Below are 17,935 nucleotides of genomic sequence, written 5' to 3'. Positions count from 1 at the left end.
GAGCATTTTAAGAGAGAGGAGAAAATGAACAGATGGAGTCAGGAAGGTCAAAGGCTGAGCCCCGCTTCAATGAGGTGTCACTTGATGTAGGTGCAGTAAGGGCGAGGAAGAAAGTACTGTTCTCCAGCAACAGCAAGAAACTACCTGCTGCGGTGACCAAGAAGACCTGGTTAGAGGCGGCTGAGGAGGTCAGCAACAGGAGTATAGTGCCCCATATCTGGATCCAGTGCAGGAAGCAGTTTAATGACCTAACCAGGTCAGGAAAGGTGAGCACAGTTGCAGATTAACCTACATCCTGTAGTGCACCCGCCCCCACCATCCCGCACCACTCTGTCTTGTTAAGCGTACTCCATCACGTCACTCCTCACACTTACTTAAGTTTCAGCAGCACCCATTGTTCCCTTTCGATGCACTTCCTCGCCTCCCCCTTTCTCCATCCACCACTGCCACTCACCCCAATCCTTATGCAATGTGATCCCACCTCAGTCAGCTCCCCCGATGTTCAGTACATGTCCTCAAATGCATGCCAGTGGCATGCATGATGCACCTGCCTGATAGTCACCCTCACCGAATGCACTGCATCCATCGGATGCACACATGCCTTACAGACACTCAGGTCTCTTGTGCCCCCTTGCAGAAGAGAGCCCAAAATACAAGGGAGAGGGAGAGGACTGGAGATGGGCCGCCACAGATCGTGGAGTTGACATCTGCAGAGGAAGAGACCCTGAAGATAATCAGGTATCAGAGTCCCTGGCTATCAGAGATGGTGAGACTTGGACTTCACTGTTGCATTGTGACAGCATTAAATGTCTCCGACCCACATCTCATACAAAACTAAGTCATGTTGGCTTGATTTCAACACCTTAATCATGCTGAATTTCAACATTTTTATGTTCCCATGACTAAATCATATCCGTCTCTTCTCTCCTCCAGGGCCAACACGCGAAGAACAGCAGCGTGTGCCCCTTTTAGTTAACCATTCCTCAGAAGAGCTGATTCCTTCTGAGGGTGCACTGTCACAGGCCACATGTGTACCAGGCACCAGCACAAATACCAGCACTTTGGCGGGTTCTGTTAGAGAGTTAGGTGGGATCTCACCTGGTGAATCACAGTTCACAAGTGAGCACAACCAGAGAGTAGTGGCAGGAACAGCTGTGGAGAGTCCGTGTCAGAGGGCACAGTCCTATCCAAGCTCGACACAGATTCTGAACCCTGGGGCCATCAATGAAATCGAGAATGATAGAGCGCCAGCAGCAAATGTGCGAGGAACGCCAGTCGTGCCAGGCACACATCCACAGTAGCACAGAGGATGGAAGAGTCCAGCTCAACCATTTGTGGACTGATATCACAGGCCATTGCAAGGATGTCTTCCATGGATAGAGTGGCCTCCTCTGTGGAGCTTGAATCACAGCACACTAATCAGTCCCTGCAGGCCTGAACATGGCCTTGCAAACTGTGGATGCCAACATTTCTGCCGCCTTAAACAGGATAACAGATACATTGGCTGTGGGCTTACAAGGAGTCACTGATCTACTGCAGGTTGCTCTCCCACGGAAAGGCAGGAGTGATGTGCCCTGGGCCAGGAGAGGAATGATGGCAAAAGGGGGCTTGGAAGTGTGAACTCCATGACCTCATGGATCCTTGACCCGTCTGTTGCTCCCTTTTCTGCTGGCCACCAGCAGCTCCCTCCACAATACGCCCTTACTGCTGATGATGCTGTCTTCCCTATCTGAAGTCCAATCAAAAGCAGCCATGGTGCCACCCATTGTGATATTCTCTGTGTGAACACCTCCAAACTGTATAAATAACCGTTTTCCAGAGGGGACTGAGAAAGCAGTTGTGAGCACTGACCCTTTATTCATATTGGGACATGTGACCTTTAACCTACCCCACGAAGTGCTGCTCAATCTTGTTTTGCAGGAGACGTTAAGTTGAAATCGCTGGCACAAATTTCTGGAAAGGAGCCTTATTTAAATATTATAATAACAAACCTGCCTCTCCAGAGCAAGTTACTCAAACGCCCCTGAACTAGACGTAGTTAAAAAGGAAACAGGCGCAATTGTGGTGGGTTGGGGTCGAGTTTCGCGAAATTGGCGATTTAACGCCCCCTGGACCCCCTCTTGCCCATCATGTGGGGGTTAAAATTCCCCTCCATGTGTACAAACAAAGGGTATTTTAACCTCTTGTGCGCTGTCTATTTTTTTAATTGTTTTTAAGGATTGTATACTTAGTATCTTGCTGTGTCTATTATTTAATCTGTAACTATATCTATTAATTTTAGCCGGTTCACACTGATCTGATGTCTAGCATTTTCCAGCTTTCAAAGGAGACAAGAGGTCATGGTGGGTATCGCATTGTACTTTAAGGGTAATCTTGGCAGGGAGCTCCACCCACTGGCAGTGCATACTGGAGATTAAAAGTGGGCTGCACATGATTTTCTGACCATTAATTTAGATGATCTTCAGCGGCAGAAGATACTCGCAAATCTCACAGCCAAGCAGGCTGCGAAGAGAGAAAAAGAAAAACAAACAGGAGAGAAGGCTACATTAATGTTGCTTGTCTGTTCTGCAAGCCCCAGATTTTTAACCATGTTTATGTTTTTGGCGTAAATCAACACCTCGGGTATATGGCTCGTGGCCAAGGGTTTGTCCAATTTTGACAGCTCTGACTTGAGGCAAATTGGCAGAAGCAGAATTTAATCTGAACTTTTGTTTTTCTCAGTTGGTTCGACTCAACAAAACCAAAGTTTCAAATATCAAAACCCAATGTATTCAGATTCAAAATACATATGAATTGTGTTTGTATTGCTCTCCATAACTTAAATCTGACTGACCCAAACTCCATTCATCAAAAGTTAATTCCTAGAACTTTGGGAACAGCCTCTTCTATTGTATCCGATTATTGCTTCGATTAGTTTTCCAATTATTTGAGGTCATGCTGCTGGGTCTATAATTGACAAGTATTACGCAGCCACCCTTTGCTGTCTGAGATCATCCTGGAGTAGCCGCTGGTTTTGGTAGAAAGGGAGTGAGGCTCAATATCGCTTGATTTGGTTCAGCCACATCTGGTAATGGATGGCTAAAGCAGTTGTGCGCCAGCTACGCTCATGTCTGTGCCCCTTGGGCCTGAAGGGGCAAAGAAAGAGGCCATACCATGGGGGAATCACCCTTGACTGCCCATCTTGCTGTTATAGTATTGGAAGAATTTTTGAGACTATATTTTGCAACTGTTGTTTAGTCCCTTTCCAGTTTTCTGCTGGAAACTTCTATCTATGGGCAGTAGGGTAGGGCATCTCAGACAGTCAGTCATTACTTTGTCCGAGCTGTCACCAACATTCAAATTTGGCTTCCACCACGGTATGGATTTTACCTATTCTCAGACAGACTGTTACATGAAGCAGCTCATGGCAGCAGAGAGGAGGGAATTCTAGCAGGACTATTGCAAACTGCCAGAAATACATCTCCCGTTGGCCAATTACAGGTGAGGCACTGCAGCTGCCATACACACAGTCCCATTCCAGATGTCTCATCCTGCCAGTAAAGGAGGAATCCGGTAGAAATTACATTGTAAGATGTTTTCTACTAAAATTAGTGCAAGTGTCTAAAACAGTGTCGCTGTAGCCACATAGTCAGCAATTTCTGTTGCACCACACTGGTTTATTCCCGCTCTGATCATTATGCTTCACTGAGTTCCACAAGTAGATATTTTAAATTATATATTTACACTTTTGCTATTAAACAGCGACAGTACAAAATGTTGATGCAGAAACTGTGTTTAACATTTATTTTCGCTATCAATACACTTAAGTAACTAGCTGGAGTGCCCGGCGGTGCCGAGGCTTTTTCGAGGGCATGTTGTTGTTGGAAGAGAGAGAGAGCGATTGGGGGGGGGAGAGAGAGAGAGCGACTGGGGGCAAGATGGGGGGGGGAGGGAGGGGGGAAAGGGGGGAGAGGGGAGAGGGGGGAGGGAGGAGGGAGGGGGAGGAGGGAGAGGGGTGAGGGGGGAGGAGGGGGAGGGAGTGGGGGGGAGGGGGGAGGGAGAGGGGAGGGGGGGCGAGGGGGGGAGGGGAGGGGGGAGGGGAGGAGGGAGGGGGGGGAGGAGGGAGGGGGGGGAGGGAGAGAGGGGGGAGGGAGGGAGAGAGGGGGGGAGGGAGGGAGAGGGGGGGAGGGAGAGGGGGGCAGGGAAGGGGGGGCAGGGAGAGAGGGGGGGAGGGAGAGGGAGGGGAGGGAGAGAGAAGGAGGGGGGGAGAGAGAGAGAGGGAAGGAGGAAGAAACCGGGCAGCCCAGACTAAAGATGGCGCTGTTCGGGCCCACATTGAAGTTCCGCCATGATCAAAGATGGCGTCAACAGGAAATTGCCGTGCCGCCAGGATCAAATATGGCGCTGTGGTGTCGCTGCATTGAACTGCTGCCAGGATGAAAGATGGCCGGGCCCAGTTGCCGGGGTAACCCTCCTCCCCTCCCGATCTCCAGAGCCGGTTGCCGGGTTAACCCTTGAGAGGGGGGGGGAGAGGGGATAGGGGGCGGGGGCAGAAAGAAAAAAAAGCTGTCTGCCAGCCTTCAGGGCGGGTGCGGCCAGCCTTGAAGGTGCGTGAAGAAGCCGGCGGCCATTTTCTCATGTCGGTTGGAAGCACGGAAATTTTTTTTTCTTAATTAAAAACTGCAAAATTTCTTTACTTTTAAAAAAAGTAGCTGCAAGGTACAAAATCGGAAATCTTCTAACTTTATATGTTCTTTCCTTAAAAACTTTTGGCTTTTGTATATCTTCTAACTTTATATCTTCTTTCCTTAAAAAACTTTCGCCTTTTGAAAACCGAAAGTTTTTTAAGGAAAGAAGATATAAAGTTAGAAGATATACAAAAGCCGAAAGTTTTTAAGGAAAGAAGATATAAAGTTAGAAGATATAAAAACTGAATTATTTATTCTCTATCTCTTCACTTACGTTGCAATAGTTGCTGCAGTCACTCCAGTGCTCGCGAAGACTAAAGTAACTTTTATTTATTCTGTCTTATTAAGCATCAGGCCCAGCCCACACACGCCATAGGATTGGTCAACCATCACATGATGGGGAGACCGAAGGGGGGGGGGGGGGTGAGGGGTGGGAGGAGCTTGCCACAAAACAATTGCCTAGGGTCCAGCATGGCTGGTAACAGATGCCCAGGCTTAGAGGCCTACCTGCAAAAACGGGGAAAGGTAGGAAAATTAATGAGATTAGATAAAAGATTTAGAAAGTAATTAACTTTTTTTTAAAACAATTTCTGAAAGTAATTAACTTTTTTTAAAAAGAATTTCTGTTTTAAAAGGAACTTTTTTTTTTAAAGACGCAGAAAGCGGGAAAAAGAAATGAAAAGTTTGGAATCAAGATGGCGGCGACTCACCTCGGTTCAGAACGATAAGGCCCGCCCACACAGGCACCGATTGGTGGACCGTCAGGTCACCGAAGCGTAGGATTGGTCAATCGTCCCGTCACTCGACTGTAGGAGGGCCCGGCCGCACGCGCCAGGAACCCGCCGTACGATTGGTCGACCTCGGCGTCACTCGATGCTAATGAGCGGATAATGAGCAGAATGTTGAACGTTTTTTGGATACCGCGGGCGCAATTTTTGTCCGGCCGAAACGTAAATACGCTTAGGACGGTTCTGGAATCGTCAGCTTTCTTTCGACGTAACGCACGTGTAGGTACGCTCTATAACTTTCGAGTTAATTCAAGACAGACAGGCAGACAGACGGAATGACAGACAGAAGTATCCTTTTATATATATAGAATACACATCTGCCTCGTCCCTGGTCCACTGCAAAATAATGAAATAAAATATATGCTGGAGTAGCTTGATGTCCGCGACATTTATTAGGCCTCGCTCTTCAAATCCTTCCGCGCAAATTTGCCATCATGGAAGATAAAATATCCATTTGCCGATATATGGTAAGGTATTAATTAATTAAAGACGATGTGCTCGACTGTTCCACAATATCACAAATAAAAAATAAAAATCACAATTTATCCTTGACTTGTACCTTTTAATTAAAGTTTATTTACAAAGATATTGGATACTGCTGATTGTTTAATTGTGTAATACTGTACAGTTTAAATACTCATGTCAGTGGGATTCACTCAGGAATCCTATACTTCCTAATAAATATTTTATGGATCAAAACATTTGTAAATAAACATTTGCTTACATAAGGGTCCAGTTAATTCTACACAAATCAGACCACCCATGTCAAGTTAACTCTTTCTTAAATTAGCAGCATTAAAATGAGATTTAAGTGAAAGGTAATTCTATCAAGGCAAGCACTGATTATTGAAAAGCTACATTATCAACACTGTAGCCAGGATTTTCTGCTCAGATTCCACCCAATTTTGGACAGATCTGGGGCGGGAAATCAGTCGCTCCACTGGCTGCCCGCTGATAGCTGTCATCTCTGGGATTTTCTGCCAGAAGTGACGATGGCTGTTGACTATGTCCACCCATATATAGCCAGGTGCATTCAAATTGTATGGGAATGACAGAGTGGCATCGACTTTCAGATTTTACATCATTATTGCTGGTTGCAAAGCATGACAGCACGGTCCTAGTGTCTAGAGTTGCTTAGGCTGTGTGGAAGTGGATTTAAATTTTAAAAGGTTCCATCAAGGAATGTAGCCAATTGCTGGTCAAAATGTTTTTGACCAGTTTGGCCCTCCCCTTGAGCCAGACTAGAAGCAGCCAGCTCTGCTGCTGCAGGCTCCTGAGACATGCAACAGCCTTTTCCTATCCCCACGAATGTTGGTTGCCCCAGTACAGCCTGAAACCCTATTAGGAACCTGCCAAAACTGTGTTCATTGGGACGAAGCCCTCAAGATTCACTGGAGTCAGCGGCGGAGAAGTCGAGCGGATGCAAAGCCCACCATACCAACTTTCTGCTGAAGTGGAAAATCCAGCCTTTTTATATCTTCGTAGAACTTTCTTTTTATATTGGAAAGTAAAGCGCAACATTGCTGTATGCCCTCCCTTCAAATGGCATTGCCTGATTATTCATTTCCCTTCAGGGTATAGTTTGGGCTATGTACGTCTTCATGATGTTGTCAGCAGCAATACACGTTAGCTAATAGAATGAGCTTTCTCCCTACAGTTTTCCTTCTATTCCCTCACTCCCTTCTCAACTGAAGCATTCTACACTTAGGAAATTCGACTGATAATCAAGGATGGAATTTAAGGGGTGATTTGACGTTCTACTGGGCAGCAGCACTCACAGGGATCGTATCTCAGGAAATCGCGGTTATGTCCCATTACCAGATGGAAAACCACAGGCTGTGTGCTCCTTACGAGTGCGACTTCCCACTGGGAATGCCGGAAGATAGAATCACCCCATTAAAACTGGACCTTCAAAAAGGGAGGCAAAAGTGCAGTCACAAATTAGCTTTCTATGACTTCATTTTTCTTTCTGCCTCTATTTCTTTCCTGCTATCTCTGTTCTTTTCCCTCCTTTTATCCCATATGCAAAGACAGGTGGGAGTGCCTCTTATTCTCATCCTTCTGGTGAAGAGTTTTCATGTCCAGCCATCCCACTGACAGGACTTACTGCATCCTCAAAAGACAGTGTTGGTGTTAGTTGCAAAACTTCACGTTCCAGTGCCAAGCACTGAGAAGTGAAAAGGGAAACAAAGGGATTACAAAACAGGAACTACTATCTGGAATATCAAAGCAAAGTCTTGCTCCTGTATGCTCCAGATGTTTGGATTCATTTTAGTTTTTGACTCATTTCCGAGTCATCCTTAATACTCAGTTTAATCCCAGAACTGGGCCCTGTTTCCCCTTTCTATTACTGGATCCAATTCTGCAGCAATAAGCCAAGGGAGTTAACGCCAATATTACCACTTGCAGTGCACCCTGCAAACTTATTATTCGATTTATATTTTGGTATTTCAGTTGCCAATCTTTCAGCTGCAAGTATGAAAAATTGGGCTCAGCACCTGAGTTCCCATGGCAACAGAGACATGAGTTCTATCCTGTTAAAATGGTTGGTATTTGGAAGATGCAGAGGGGTGGAACCAGTCTTGGGCAGTCACGCAAAATGGGCAATTGCAATAGGCCTCCTGTTTTACACCGCACCCTGTTTTCTTTTACAATACTTGGGGTTTAAAAGGCTGCTGATTCATTGTTGCCCGTATTGCGCTACTGTCGAAGACCAATTTCACCCCAGGCGGTTTCAAATATTAAATAGGGTTTACACACAAAGAACAGCTTTGGTATTATTTCTGCCATTTGTAATTATACCAGCAACAGGATAATGCGGGTAAAGTCTAGGTGATCGTAGCATCAACCCCAACACTATGTGGACAGCACTCCTCCTCCTCTCAGCCACAAGCTAACTGCTGAGAAGGGAAAATTATCTTTGTTTAGACAAACCTGCCTGGTAGATCATAACAAAGTGTGAGATGGGATTGTATGAAAAGAGGGGCTCACCTGGGGATTTGACCGGAGAATAAGCTGTGTAGTAACCTCCTCTTTTAACTGTACTCATTCAGTTAACACACAAGCAGAAGGAGAAAACATTAAGGAGAGATGTTACCACACAATCATAAATAGAACAGAGTATCAAATCCAAAACACAAGAAGGGTTAAAGACATAGAGGAACTAGTACAATAATGGACAACATTTAGCTGAGTAACAGAGACTACTATAAGGAGATGAAGACATATCAAAGATCACAAATATACAATCACACACAGGGCACAGTCCATTGCATTGATAGGCTCGGGGGACACAATTTTCTTAAATAGAATCAAGGCATTTGGAGAAACAGATCTGAAGCAGAATAGTTTAAAAATGACTGCAAGCCAACTGTGTGAAAATAAGGCTTTGTGTTTCTATTCAAAGATTTAGAGGCCTAGAAATTTGTGTTCACCACAAAAGTTGCCGGAGTTAACGGCCGCTGAAAATGGCTGCTTTGCTAAGAAGAAGAAATTTGTCTGGGCGGCTGGAGATTGGCGGCGCAGCGCTAACCTGGAGGTGTTAGTGGAGACCTCCAAGACGAAGTTCCTGTCCTGAAGTGGCGTCGAGCTTCGCACAGCCTCTGGGAGTGAGGCTGTGGAGCTCGCAAGGAATTGTGGGCAATTAAAGGGGGCTATGAATGAAAAGGGCATTCAGAACTAATACAAATTAAAATGCAGTGTAAAAATGCAGTTTTCAGCCCTTACTGCCTTTCAAAAAAAATTAACATTAAAAAGAAGTCCCAAAGTGATTATTCAGCTCTTAAAGCTGAATTCTCTTCTGAAGCTCAAAAAATGGGAAAAATGCTTCCGCACTAACACAAATGTCTCAGCAAGTCAGGGAAGGAGCACCCAGGGTCTCACACGCAGCAGTCCAGCTTTGTGCAGGGGGTCAACATTGCAAGAGAGGTCCTCTACCCACAGAGGCCAGGAGGCCCTCCAGAAAGAACGATGTGGGACCACATCACTGAGGCCGTCATTGCCAGCAGTGTCACCCCCACAACATGGCTCCAGTGCCCAAAGAAGTTTCATGACCCCAGACCGCTGGCCAAGGTCAGTGACTGCATCTTCAAAAGCCGTCTCCTACCAACTGCACCACTAGCCTCACACACTGCTCAATGCACGACCACCACCCCCAATCACTCACCTACCAACAATCTGCACCAATCACGAGGCACATCTCCCATTCCTAGCCTCACCTCACCCCCTTGGAGGAGACGGTGCAGGCCATTCTTGGCAGGAGCATGGCTGAGCCCTTGGCCAGTGGCGGGGCTGAAAGGATAAAAACGTCGGTATCCTCATACGTTATCCTCCTTCTCATATGCACCTCATGCTTTCCTGCCCTCCCCTCAGCACAGCTCCACCCTTGTGCCTTCCTCATTTTACTCACCCAAGAAATACAGCCTGCCCAGCCAGTGGTTGACCAAGAAGAGGGAGAGGAGAGTGAAGAGGTAGAAGAAGCAAAAACACTCCCAGCCACCAGCTCCTCAAGGTCGACCAGCAAAGCCATTTGCAGTGTCCCCCACTGAAAGTCAGCAACCTTCCACCAGCCATGCTGCAGCCACTGGGATAGCACTGCCTGACCTCAGTAGGATAGGCAAAGGCACAAACTAAACAGTCACTAAGAGAATGCATAACGGTGATGAGTTGATTTCTTGATGTCATATTGGATGGATAGATGTATAAAGTTGGATTGGAAGGTTTGCTTTGTGGTGGCTTTTATTTCAGCATAGTGACCAAGAGGACACTGTGATGGTCAGTAACAGAGGGAAGGTAAGGTGTGGGACAAATACTGAAAGGGGAATTGGGGTTGTGATCACTGGGACTGCAGGTGGATGATTCCATTTCGGATATCCCGGCCAGAAAAGGGCTGTCCTTCCTTCTGCTTCCTCCTCTTCAGCTTCTTCCTCTTCTGTGTCTTCCTCTTCCCTCTGCAAGCTGATACTGTAAATCAGCAAGCATCCAGCACCACTCCCTACACACTTAAAAAATGTTTTAACATCTATTGCAGCAAGCCACTACAGGAAACTTTTTTTTATCCGGCACCAACGGGACCGACGTGGTGCCGGTTCATCAAAAATTCCGGATAACCGAAAGCTATAGTAAAAGATACGGAGAGCTGAGAGCTCCGTATAAAGCAACATACCCTGTTGCTTAGCAACAGGCTCAGAACAATAGCCACAAGTTCCAAGCGTCTCTGTAGCTTAGCAACAGCTGCAGCCACACCCTTGCACAGCAACAGATCGAGGAAGGCAAGTAGAATATGAAGTAAAACTTACCTGAACCTACTCCTGAATTTTGATGGTTAACCGAGGTTTCTGGTTATTGAGGTGCCGGTAAATCGAAAGTTTCCTGTACTTCAATAAAATCAGAAAAACCCAGTCCAAAAGCTTAAATCTAAACTTACCTGAAAGATGTGTGTGTCCCTTTAAGTGGTGCAGACATCGCCTCTGTCAGCCTGCTTGCATACCTGGTTAACCTGGCATGCTTAGGACCCAGTGTTGAATTCAGCGCTAGGGTCGAAGTTCGGAGTGCTGACATTCAGTCGGCGTCGCATGTTGATTGACGTCACCACACCGCCTTTTTTGTTCCAGGGCACTGCCAGCTACCGGCACGCAAAGGGATAGAGGAAGATGGAGGCCGCCGCGGGACCCGCCACCAACTGCCGAAAGAGCGGCGGCCACCATTTTTTCCGCCATTTCATGGCGCTATGGAGTGGTGGTTAAGTAGATGAATATCTAGCCCAGAGTGTGTTATTTACATTAAAAACACGTTTTTTCTGCTGCATGGATAAGTTCAAACATGCAGGTGCCTTTTTGTTGGTGTAGTATGAAAGAATATATTTGCAGCTGGCAGGTAAATGGGGGGGGGGGAGGTAATTTTAACTTAGGGCAATGGTGTAAAATTGCAATATCGAATTGGTCACTCGTTATATATCCCGCCTGAGTAACCTTTGCAATTGAAAGGAAAATCCAGCTGGTGTATAATGCGCAGCTAACTTAATCTCGGCCATTTCTTAGCATCGTCCAAAGTTAAAATGACCACCAGCGTGTTGTTTGCTGGGAAAGGAAACTGCGCGAGTATCGGAGAAACGTGAGGCAAAGTAACCCTAAAGTGCTATGTGAGTTCTAAAATTCCAAGGGTTAAATGTCTAACAAAGTCTCCAGTTCATAATAAATATTATATACCCCCTTGAATCTGTAATATCTGCGTGATTTTTCTGCCAACCAGCCAGGGATAAAATACACTTATTTACAATACTTTGAGAAACCTTCAAAAGCCTTTCATGTAAACAGGAGGTGAAGGTGAAGGATAAAGATCAGAAATGGTCACACAGAGAAAAGCTTAGACACAAGATAATACATTAGGAATAGGAGAGTCTTTTCGTGCACACGGGCAAGTTATCTGACTGCCAACTCATTCACATACGCAGTTCCCACAAGGGTTTGTTAAAAGTAGTCCTTCACTTTTTTCTGGTGTTTTTATTTTACTGCCGTTTTAAAATCTGTACCTGATGCAGGAGACCTGCTTCGCCGAGATGGCCCCGGACTTTTTGATCCGGAATGTCGTGAGGTACTACCAGAACGTGAGTAGGACGATTTCATCACACGACACTCTGAAAAGAAAGGAGCCCTGTTATTCTAGCTTTTGCATTTCAGTCTTGACTAATAAATGGATTTCACATTTTTAATATGTTTTATTGGTGGTAAAATGCATATTAACTACATTACGATGCGGTTGCATATTTGTCACGTCTCTGACTGTGGTGTCTTTAACATGGACTTACGGCTTCATATCTGAATATGGCAGCACACGTTTCAGCTATAACTATATAAGAGAAGGATTAACTTCAGTTATCAATGGATTAAACGCTTTGTATTTTGTTATCTTTCAATTGTATGAGGTACTGTAAATGTGGGGGACCTTCACAGTAATGCTCTCCCTGAAAAGTTAAACTCTCCAGGCTTATTTACAGTAGAAGCTTCTACAGGTGCTTTTATATTGTGTTCGTGTCACTGGGTACCAGAAGCATGGGTCTCACACATTCGGCTGCAAACCAAAACTAAACTTAATGGGACTCAGAGACCGACACCTAGAAGACCCACTAAAAATGATGTTAGGGAGTTCCAACCAATGTTCCCTGTAAGGTTTGTGGCTGCGCAGCGATCTGTAAGGTCCTGTGCACTCAAATTCACAGGCCATGCAGTGAGCTGGACAGCTGAAGCTGGGGATGGGGCCCAATACCCAACAAGCGGGAAAAAGTCATAGCGATGAGAGAATGGCCCAGGAATCCTCACAGGGGGAGTCGTTTGGGACCTCACAGAGCCGATCTGAATTGGAACGGCGTTTGCTAACATACGGAGTCCTGGAACCTGGCGAGCCTTGTCTTGGACAGCTGTTGACTAATGGTGGCTGCAGGACCCACAATTCTCTGCGTCCCAGCAACCGCTCTATCCACCACGCTGATTTCCCTGCTGAGAGCGCACGTGCTCCCCAGGGCCGCAGTGCATTCTCAAAAGAGGGAATGAGTCGGACTCGGTGGAAACCGGTGAAGAAACCAGGAAGCACCTGGTGGGATGGGGGAGGCGCTGGAGCAGCGATTTAATGAAGCCAGGTCCCTGGCCACACGTCCGCCGATCCCAGCGGCTCTGATTCGGGGCCTGAAATGCGAACTCGGCGTTGCTGAGGCCTGCGCTCGCCCCCGCTCAGTTTCCTGGACCTGCTCCTCCCATGCTCTGCGCAGGAAGGCGGTCTCCGGCTACATTTTGGAACAACACACCGCGGAAGCTGGTTATTGGTCAGGGAAAGTTAAGGACCTCAATGTGCGCGGCGGGCAGGAAAGTAAATACAGTTATATTTTTATTATCTTTTATTTGGAATGTATTTATTTTTAGGTTAACGTTTAAAAAAAAAATTATCTCAATCTCTAGACAGTGAGTGTCTTGGTGAACCTCTTCAGGCAAAACATTTTTTTATGTTTCACGTTTCAATTCATGCAGTATAATGCAGACAAATGTGAGTTGTGGATGTGTAACCCAAGAAGACGGTGCTGAACTGGAAATGTTGATGTGAATGAGTGTCTGATTAAAGCTGAACAATACTGAGGTGGGAGAGGGAGGGAAGCACTTTTTAATCTTAAATTAGGCCGCAGTTCCACAAATGCTTTTGCTCCCATGGAAAGTGGTTTCGGGTGCACGTCAATGAAAAAGTGGTGATGTAACCTAAGAGATAATTGAGGGTACTAAAGGCGTGAGGCACGAGTCTCATACGGGTTTATGTTTGCACTGAGTGCACATTAACTCCAGCTTTAGTTTCTTACCACCTCCCAACAAATATTGGAAACAAAGTTATTGCTAATGTCTGGTGTAATAATAATAAAACTTAACGTAACAAGTCATTTGGTTCATCAAATGTTTTCCTTCCACCAACAATATCCAGTCTATGTGTTTTTGGGATGAGACGTTAAATCTGCTCCTGTGGTTCAGATGGATTAATAATGGACAGCCAGCACGGATTTGTTGAAGGCAAATCGTGTCTGACTAGCTGATTGAGATAGCATGGGATGTGTGAGACTTTGCCCAGAATGTATATTGAAGCGAGGTTCCTTCTCACCAAACCTCCAGACCTTGACATAATGGCCATCTTGATGGTTTAACTGCTAATCAATTTAACCTGATGATTCCTGTCTGAATTTACAAAGGAATAGGAGATGACCTGGACAATCTCAAATAGTTAATGTGACCTTGCTAATATTTGCTAATGTGTTAGCATCGGTGCCTCCATTGTTCTGGCCAATCTGCTATTAACACCTCACATGGGATGTTGCTGACCCGTCTGTTTTGTCCTGCTCCACCATTGCCCTGACTAAATTCCAATATTGGCATATTCTAATCGGACAATGACCCCGAGATGTTATGATTAACTTTGATGGGACACCTGACAGAGCAAATTCTAACACGGGACACGTGTAATATAGTTTTTGTAAGAGCTGTGACATGTTAGAGATTAAATAAAGCCGCTAATGAGGTTTATAACCCAAGAAAAAGCAACTGATTTCATGATTTTTAAGAGTTTGTCTGATTGTCTCATGATTTAAGATGGTGGGGTGGCAGTATGGCATTACAGTATATATGCTTTTAAGTACAGGAAACTTTCTGGTATCTGGCACGGACGGAACCGACGTGTTGTCGGTTCATCAACAATTCCGGATAACCGAACGCGATAGTAAAAGATACGGAGCTCAGAGCTCCGTATAAAGCAACAAACCCTAACAGCTTCAAAACAATCGGCACAAGTTGCAAGCGTCTCTGTAGCTTAGCAACAGCTTCAGCTATACCCTTGCACAGCAACAAATGGAGTAAAAAAAGTAATAAAAAAGTTATCTGAACCGACTCCTGAATTTTGCCGGTGGATAGAGCGTTCCGGTTATTTAGGGGCTGGTTAATCAAAAGTTTCCTGTAGTTGCTGTTGTTGTTCTAAAAGTAGTTGCTGTAAAATTTGCTCACAGACAAAAAGGTCGCACACAAAGGAATTTGTGGCCCGCTAAGTACAAACAAAAATTAATTCCAACAGCATTACATTTGACTTGCAGCTGCCTGTGCAAGACCCACACTTCCAACACATGACCGACATTTGCATGGGTCTTGCACGGTATCAAAGCACCTTATAAGTAGATCACATTCTGTAAAAGTTTCAGAACTACAACATCTTACACTTGCAGTGAAACATCCCAAAATGCTTCACCTGGTGTTTGTGGGGGTGGCGAGGGGGAAGAATTTGGATACTGAGCAGGAATTGGGAGGAGAGTTAGGGCAGGTAACCGAGTTGGGAAGGTCCAGTGGGTGGGAGCCTTAGGGGAATTTGTAACTGAGGATTTGAAAATGAATACATTAAGGGATACAGAACCGATAGAGATTATGGACTCGATTTTGTCATTGGGGCGGGCTGGAGTCATGTCATCCGCTTTTCGTGTTATCCACCCGATTCCAAATGCGATTTTCACCTAATTCGGCAATTGAGTTCCAGCGTGTGGGAACCCGTGGCCCAATTAGTTTTTTCAGTCTGAAACTCGCCTCCGATGACGTCGTCATTGCTGCTGCACTTAAGGTCTGCAAGAAGCCTTGCTTCTTCTGCAGACTGCCAACCTTTGGCCTTTGTTGTGAGAGGGACCTGGAGGCAAAATGAGCAGCGGGAGACCTAAGTCTGCTCTCAGATTTGAAGACATTGCCCTGCAAGCTTTGGTGGAGGGAGCAAGAGCTAATAAGGCGGTGCTCTTCCCTTCATCAGGGAGGAAGAAGCCTCCCCAGCAGACGAATTCTGTGTGGATCCAGGTGGCCCAGGAGTTCAACTCGTTGTCGCTGATCCGCAGAACCTGGCTTCAGTGAAGGAAGAGGTTTCATGACCTTTTGCGCACTGGAAAAGTGAGTATGACTTTCCCATCACCCTCAATCTGATCCCCATTGCCTCTCTTCACCAGGACTCAGCTTTTGCAACCTCTTCCTTCACATCCCACTTGACACTGACATCCCCGCACCCTTACCAATTCCCTCTCTCTCTATGGTCACATTCACCTAACTATTCGACTATGCAGCCCTCACACTCCCTATCACTGTGATGCTATGAAAACAACTTACAAAACACAGGGAGGGCCCCTGGTCTTGCCACCTCACTCCATCTTTGTCTCCTTCTAAGCATCTATGCTATGGATTCTCTACACTCACTCCTTCATTCTCAATCAAACTTCACTTGTCTCCCTCATTGCAGGAAAAGAGAGCTCACAATAAGAGGGAAAGAGCGAGGACAGGAGGAGGACCACCCTCAGTAGCCCACCTCACCCCTTGGGAGGAGGCGGTCCTGGAGATCGTGGGACTCGAGGACGATGCACAAGTGGGGGACGGACAGACGGGTGCCTCAGAGAAAGCTGGTGAGAGAATAGTTTTTCATCTCTTTCATTGACATTGCATGAGTCGCTGATAATGATTCTGAAGCTCTAACAGATGGACTTATGATCATCTGCAATATGCAATGTGCATGTAACCTTGACCTCACATCTCTGACTCTTTCCTTTACTCCCCCACAGGACCATCGCAAACACCCGTCCCCACTATCCAGGAGGAACAGCCTGAGCCTCCAGGCTCCTCAGAGAAAGCTGCAATCTCTGAGGGCGCAGAGTCAGCAGAATTCAGCCAACCCAGCACCAGCACAGACACTCATACCTCGGTGGGACCATCGCGAGATATAGTGTTGTCACCTGCTGTATCACAGCTCACAAGTGAGCATCAGCAGATTGTGGAGACAGGGACAGCAGTGGAGAGTCCTAGTCGGAGGGCGCAGGACTCTCCCAGCTCGGCTCAGCTGCATGTCGACCCTGTGCCTCTGGGTCCATCCAGAAGAACAGCGGTGCTGGAACTCCAGGAACAGGTGCAGGATTCTCTGGCAGGTTTTGTCTCCAGGGTCGCTGCGAGCGTGGAGCGAATAGAGGAGTCCATCGCGAACATGAGCAGAGCCTTTGTGGATGTTAGATCCGTGTGTTAATGGAGACACGGAATGCAGGAGTTGATTTAACAAGTGTTTACTGAACAAAGTCTGGAGGTGAACTAACAACACAAGACGCTACACAGGCTTATATACCTGAGTGGTCACTACTGGTACTACAGTATACAGGGGCTTCAAAAACATAGTTCCTCTTGAAGGTACATACACTACAATTCCTCCCCTTTTAGATAAATAGTACATAACATTTTAAGTAATCATTAAATAACATTTTTACAAGAACAATAATATACACATTTGCTGAAGTTAATCAATTACAAATTCAGTCTCTCTGGAGGCTTCCTGACTCGGTCCGGATAACGCCTCGGTGGTGTAGTGGGTTCTTTTGGCAAGGTCGATTCGGCTTCAATGCTAGTGTCGGGTTTATGTAGTTCCAGTATCACTGGATCGGAGGTAGATACTATGGGTATCTCTGCTTCATCACTAGGCGTATAGAGTTGTGGTGTAGGTTGTTCTTTTTCAGATGGCTATGATCTGGTCAGCATGGCGCCTTATTATGCTTTCTCCAATGTCCACGGTATACATCAGCGGTCCTAGTCGTGTGCAAGTAGTTCCAGGCTGCCATTTCTCGGTACGGTTGTCCCGGGCCAAAACTGGTTGACCTATCTGGAAGGTTCTAGTTGGCCTTTCATTCATGCTTTGAAATTGCCGGTTCTCTACGTCCCTTCTGACGTTTGGCTTGACCAAATCCAGCCGGCATCTTAGTCTTCTATTGAAAAACATCATGGCGGGGGTTTGGTTTTGTAGTGTCCGTGTGTTGATAAAGACACTGAAGACAGGAGTTGCTTCATAGGTGTTTACTAAGCAAAGTCTGGGGGGGGTTCTAACGGATATACACAATATACAGGCTTATATAGCCCGAGTGGCAATTACCGGCATTAAAGCACACCTGGGGCTCTTAAAGGCACA

The 17,935-nt window shown here is 46.1% G+C and overlaps 1 protein-coding gene across 5 annotated transcripts in view; it reads right to left on the bottom strand.

Moving 5' to 3' along the window:
• Nucleotides 1–17,935, bottom strand: part of dclk2a (doublecortin-like kinase 2a) — a 622,375-nt gene that overhangs the window by 244,145 nt on the left and 360,295 nt on the right. For 3 of the 5 annotated variants that reach the window (XM_086011612.1, XM_086011598.1, XM_086011631.1), the window contains exons 4-5: nt 11,985–12,089; nt 8,447–8,494 (exon numbers count right to left, since the gene is read on the bottom strand). The exons of 1 other annotated variant lie outside the window; for it this stretch is intronic. In XM_086011612.1, the coding sequence (XP_085867738.1) occupies nt 8,447–8,494; nt 11,985–12,089 (153 nt within the window). The remainder of the gene's footprint in view (nt 1–8,446; nt 8,495–11,984; nt 12,090–17,935) is intronic. One more of the 5 variants, XM_086011607.1, reaches the window with a different exon arrangement.

Source organism: Somniosus microcephalus, chromosome 2 (genome assembly GCF_052327205.1).
Source record: "Somniosus microcephalus isolate GS21.2 chromosome 2, FLI_Smic_1.0, whole genome shotgun sequence".
NCBI lineage: Eukaryota > Metazoa > Chordata > Chondrichthyes > Squaliformes > Somniosidae > Somniosus > Somniosus microcephalus.
Note: the sequence above shows the minus strand (reverse complement) of the source record. Positions and strands in the feature narration are given on the sequence as shown.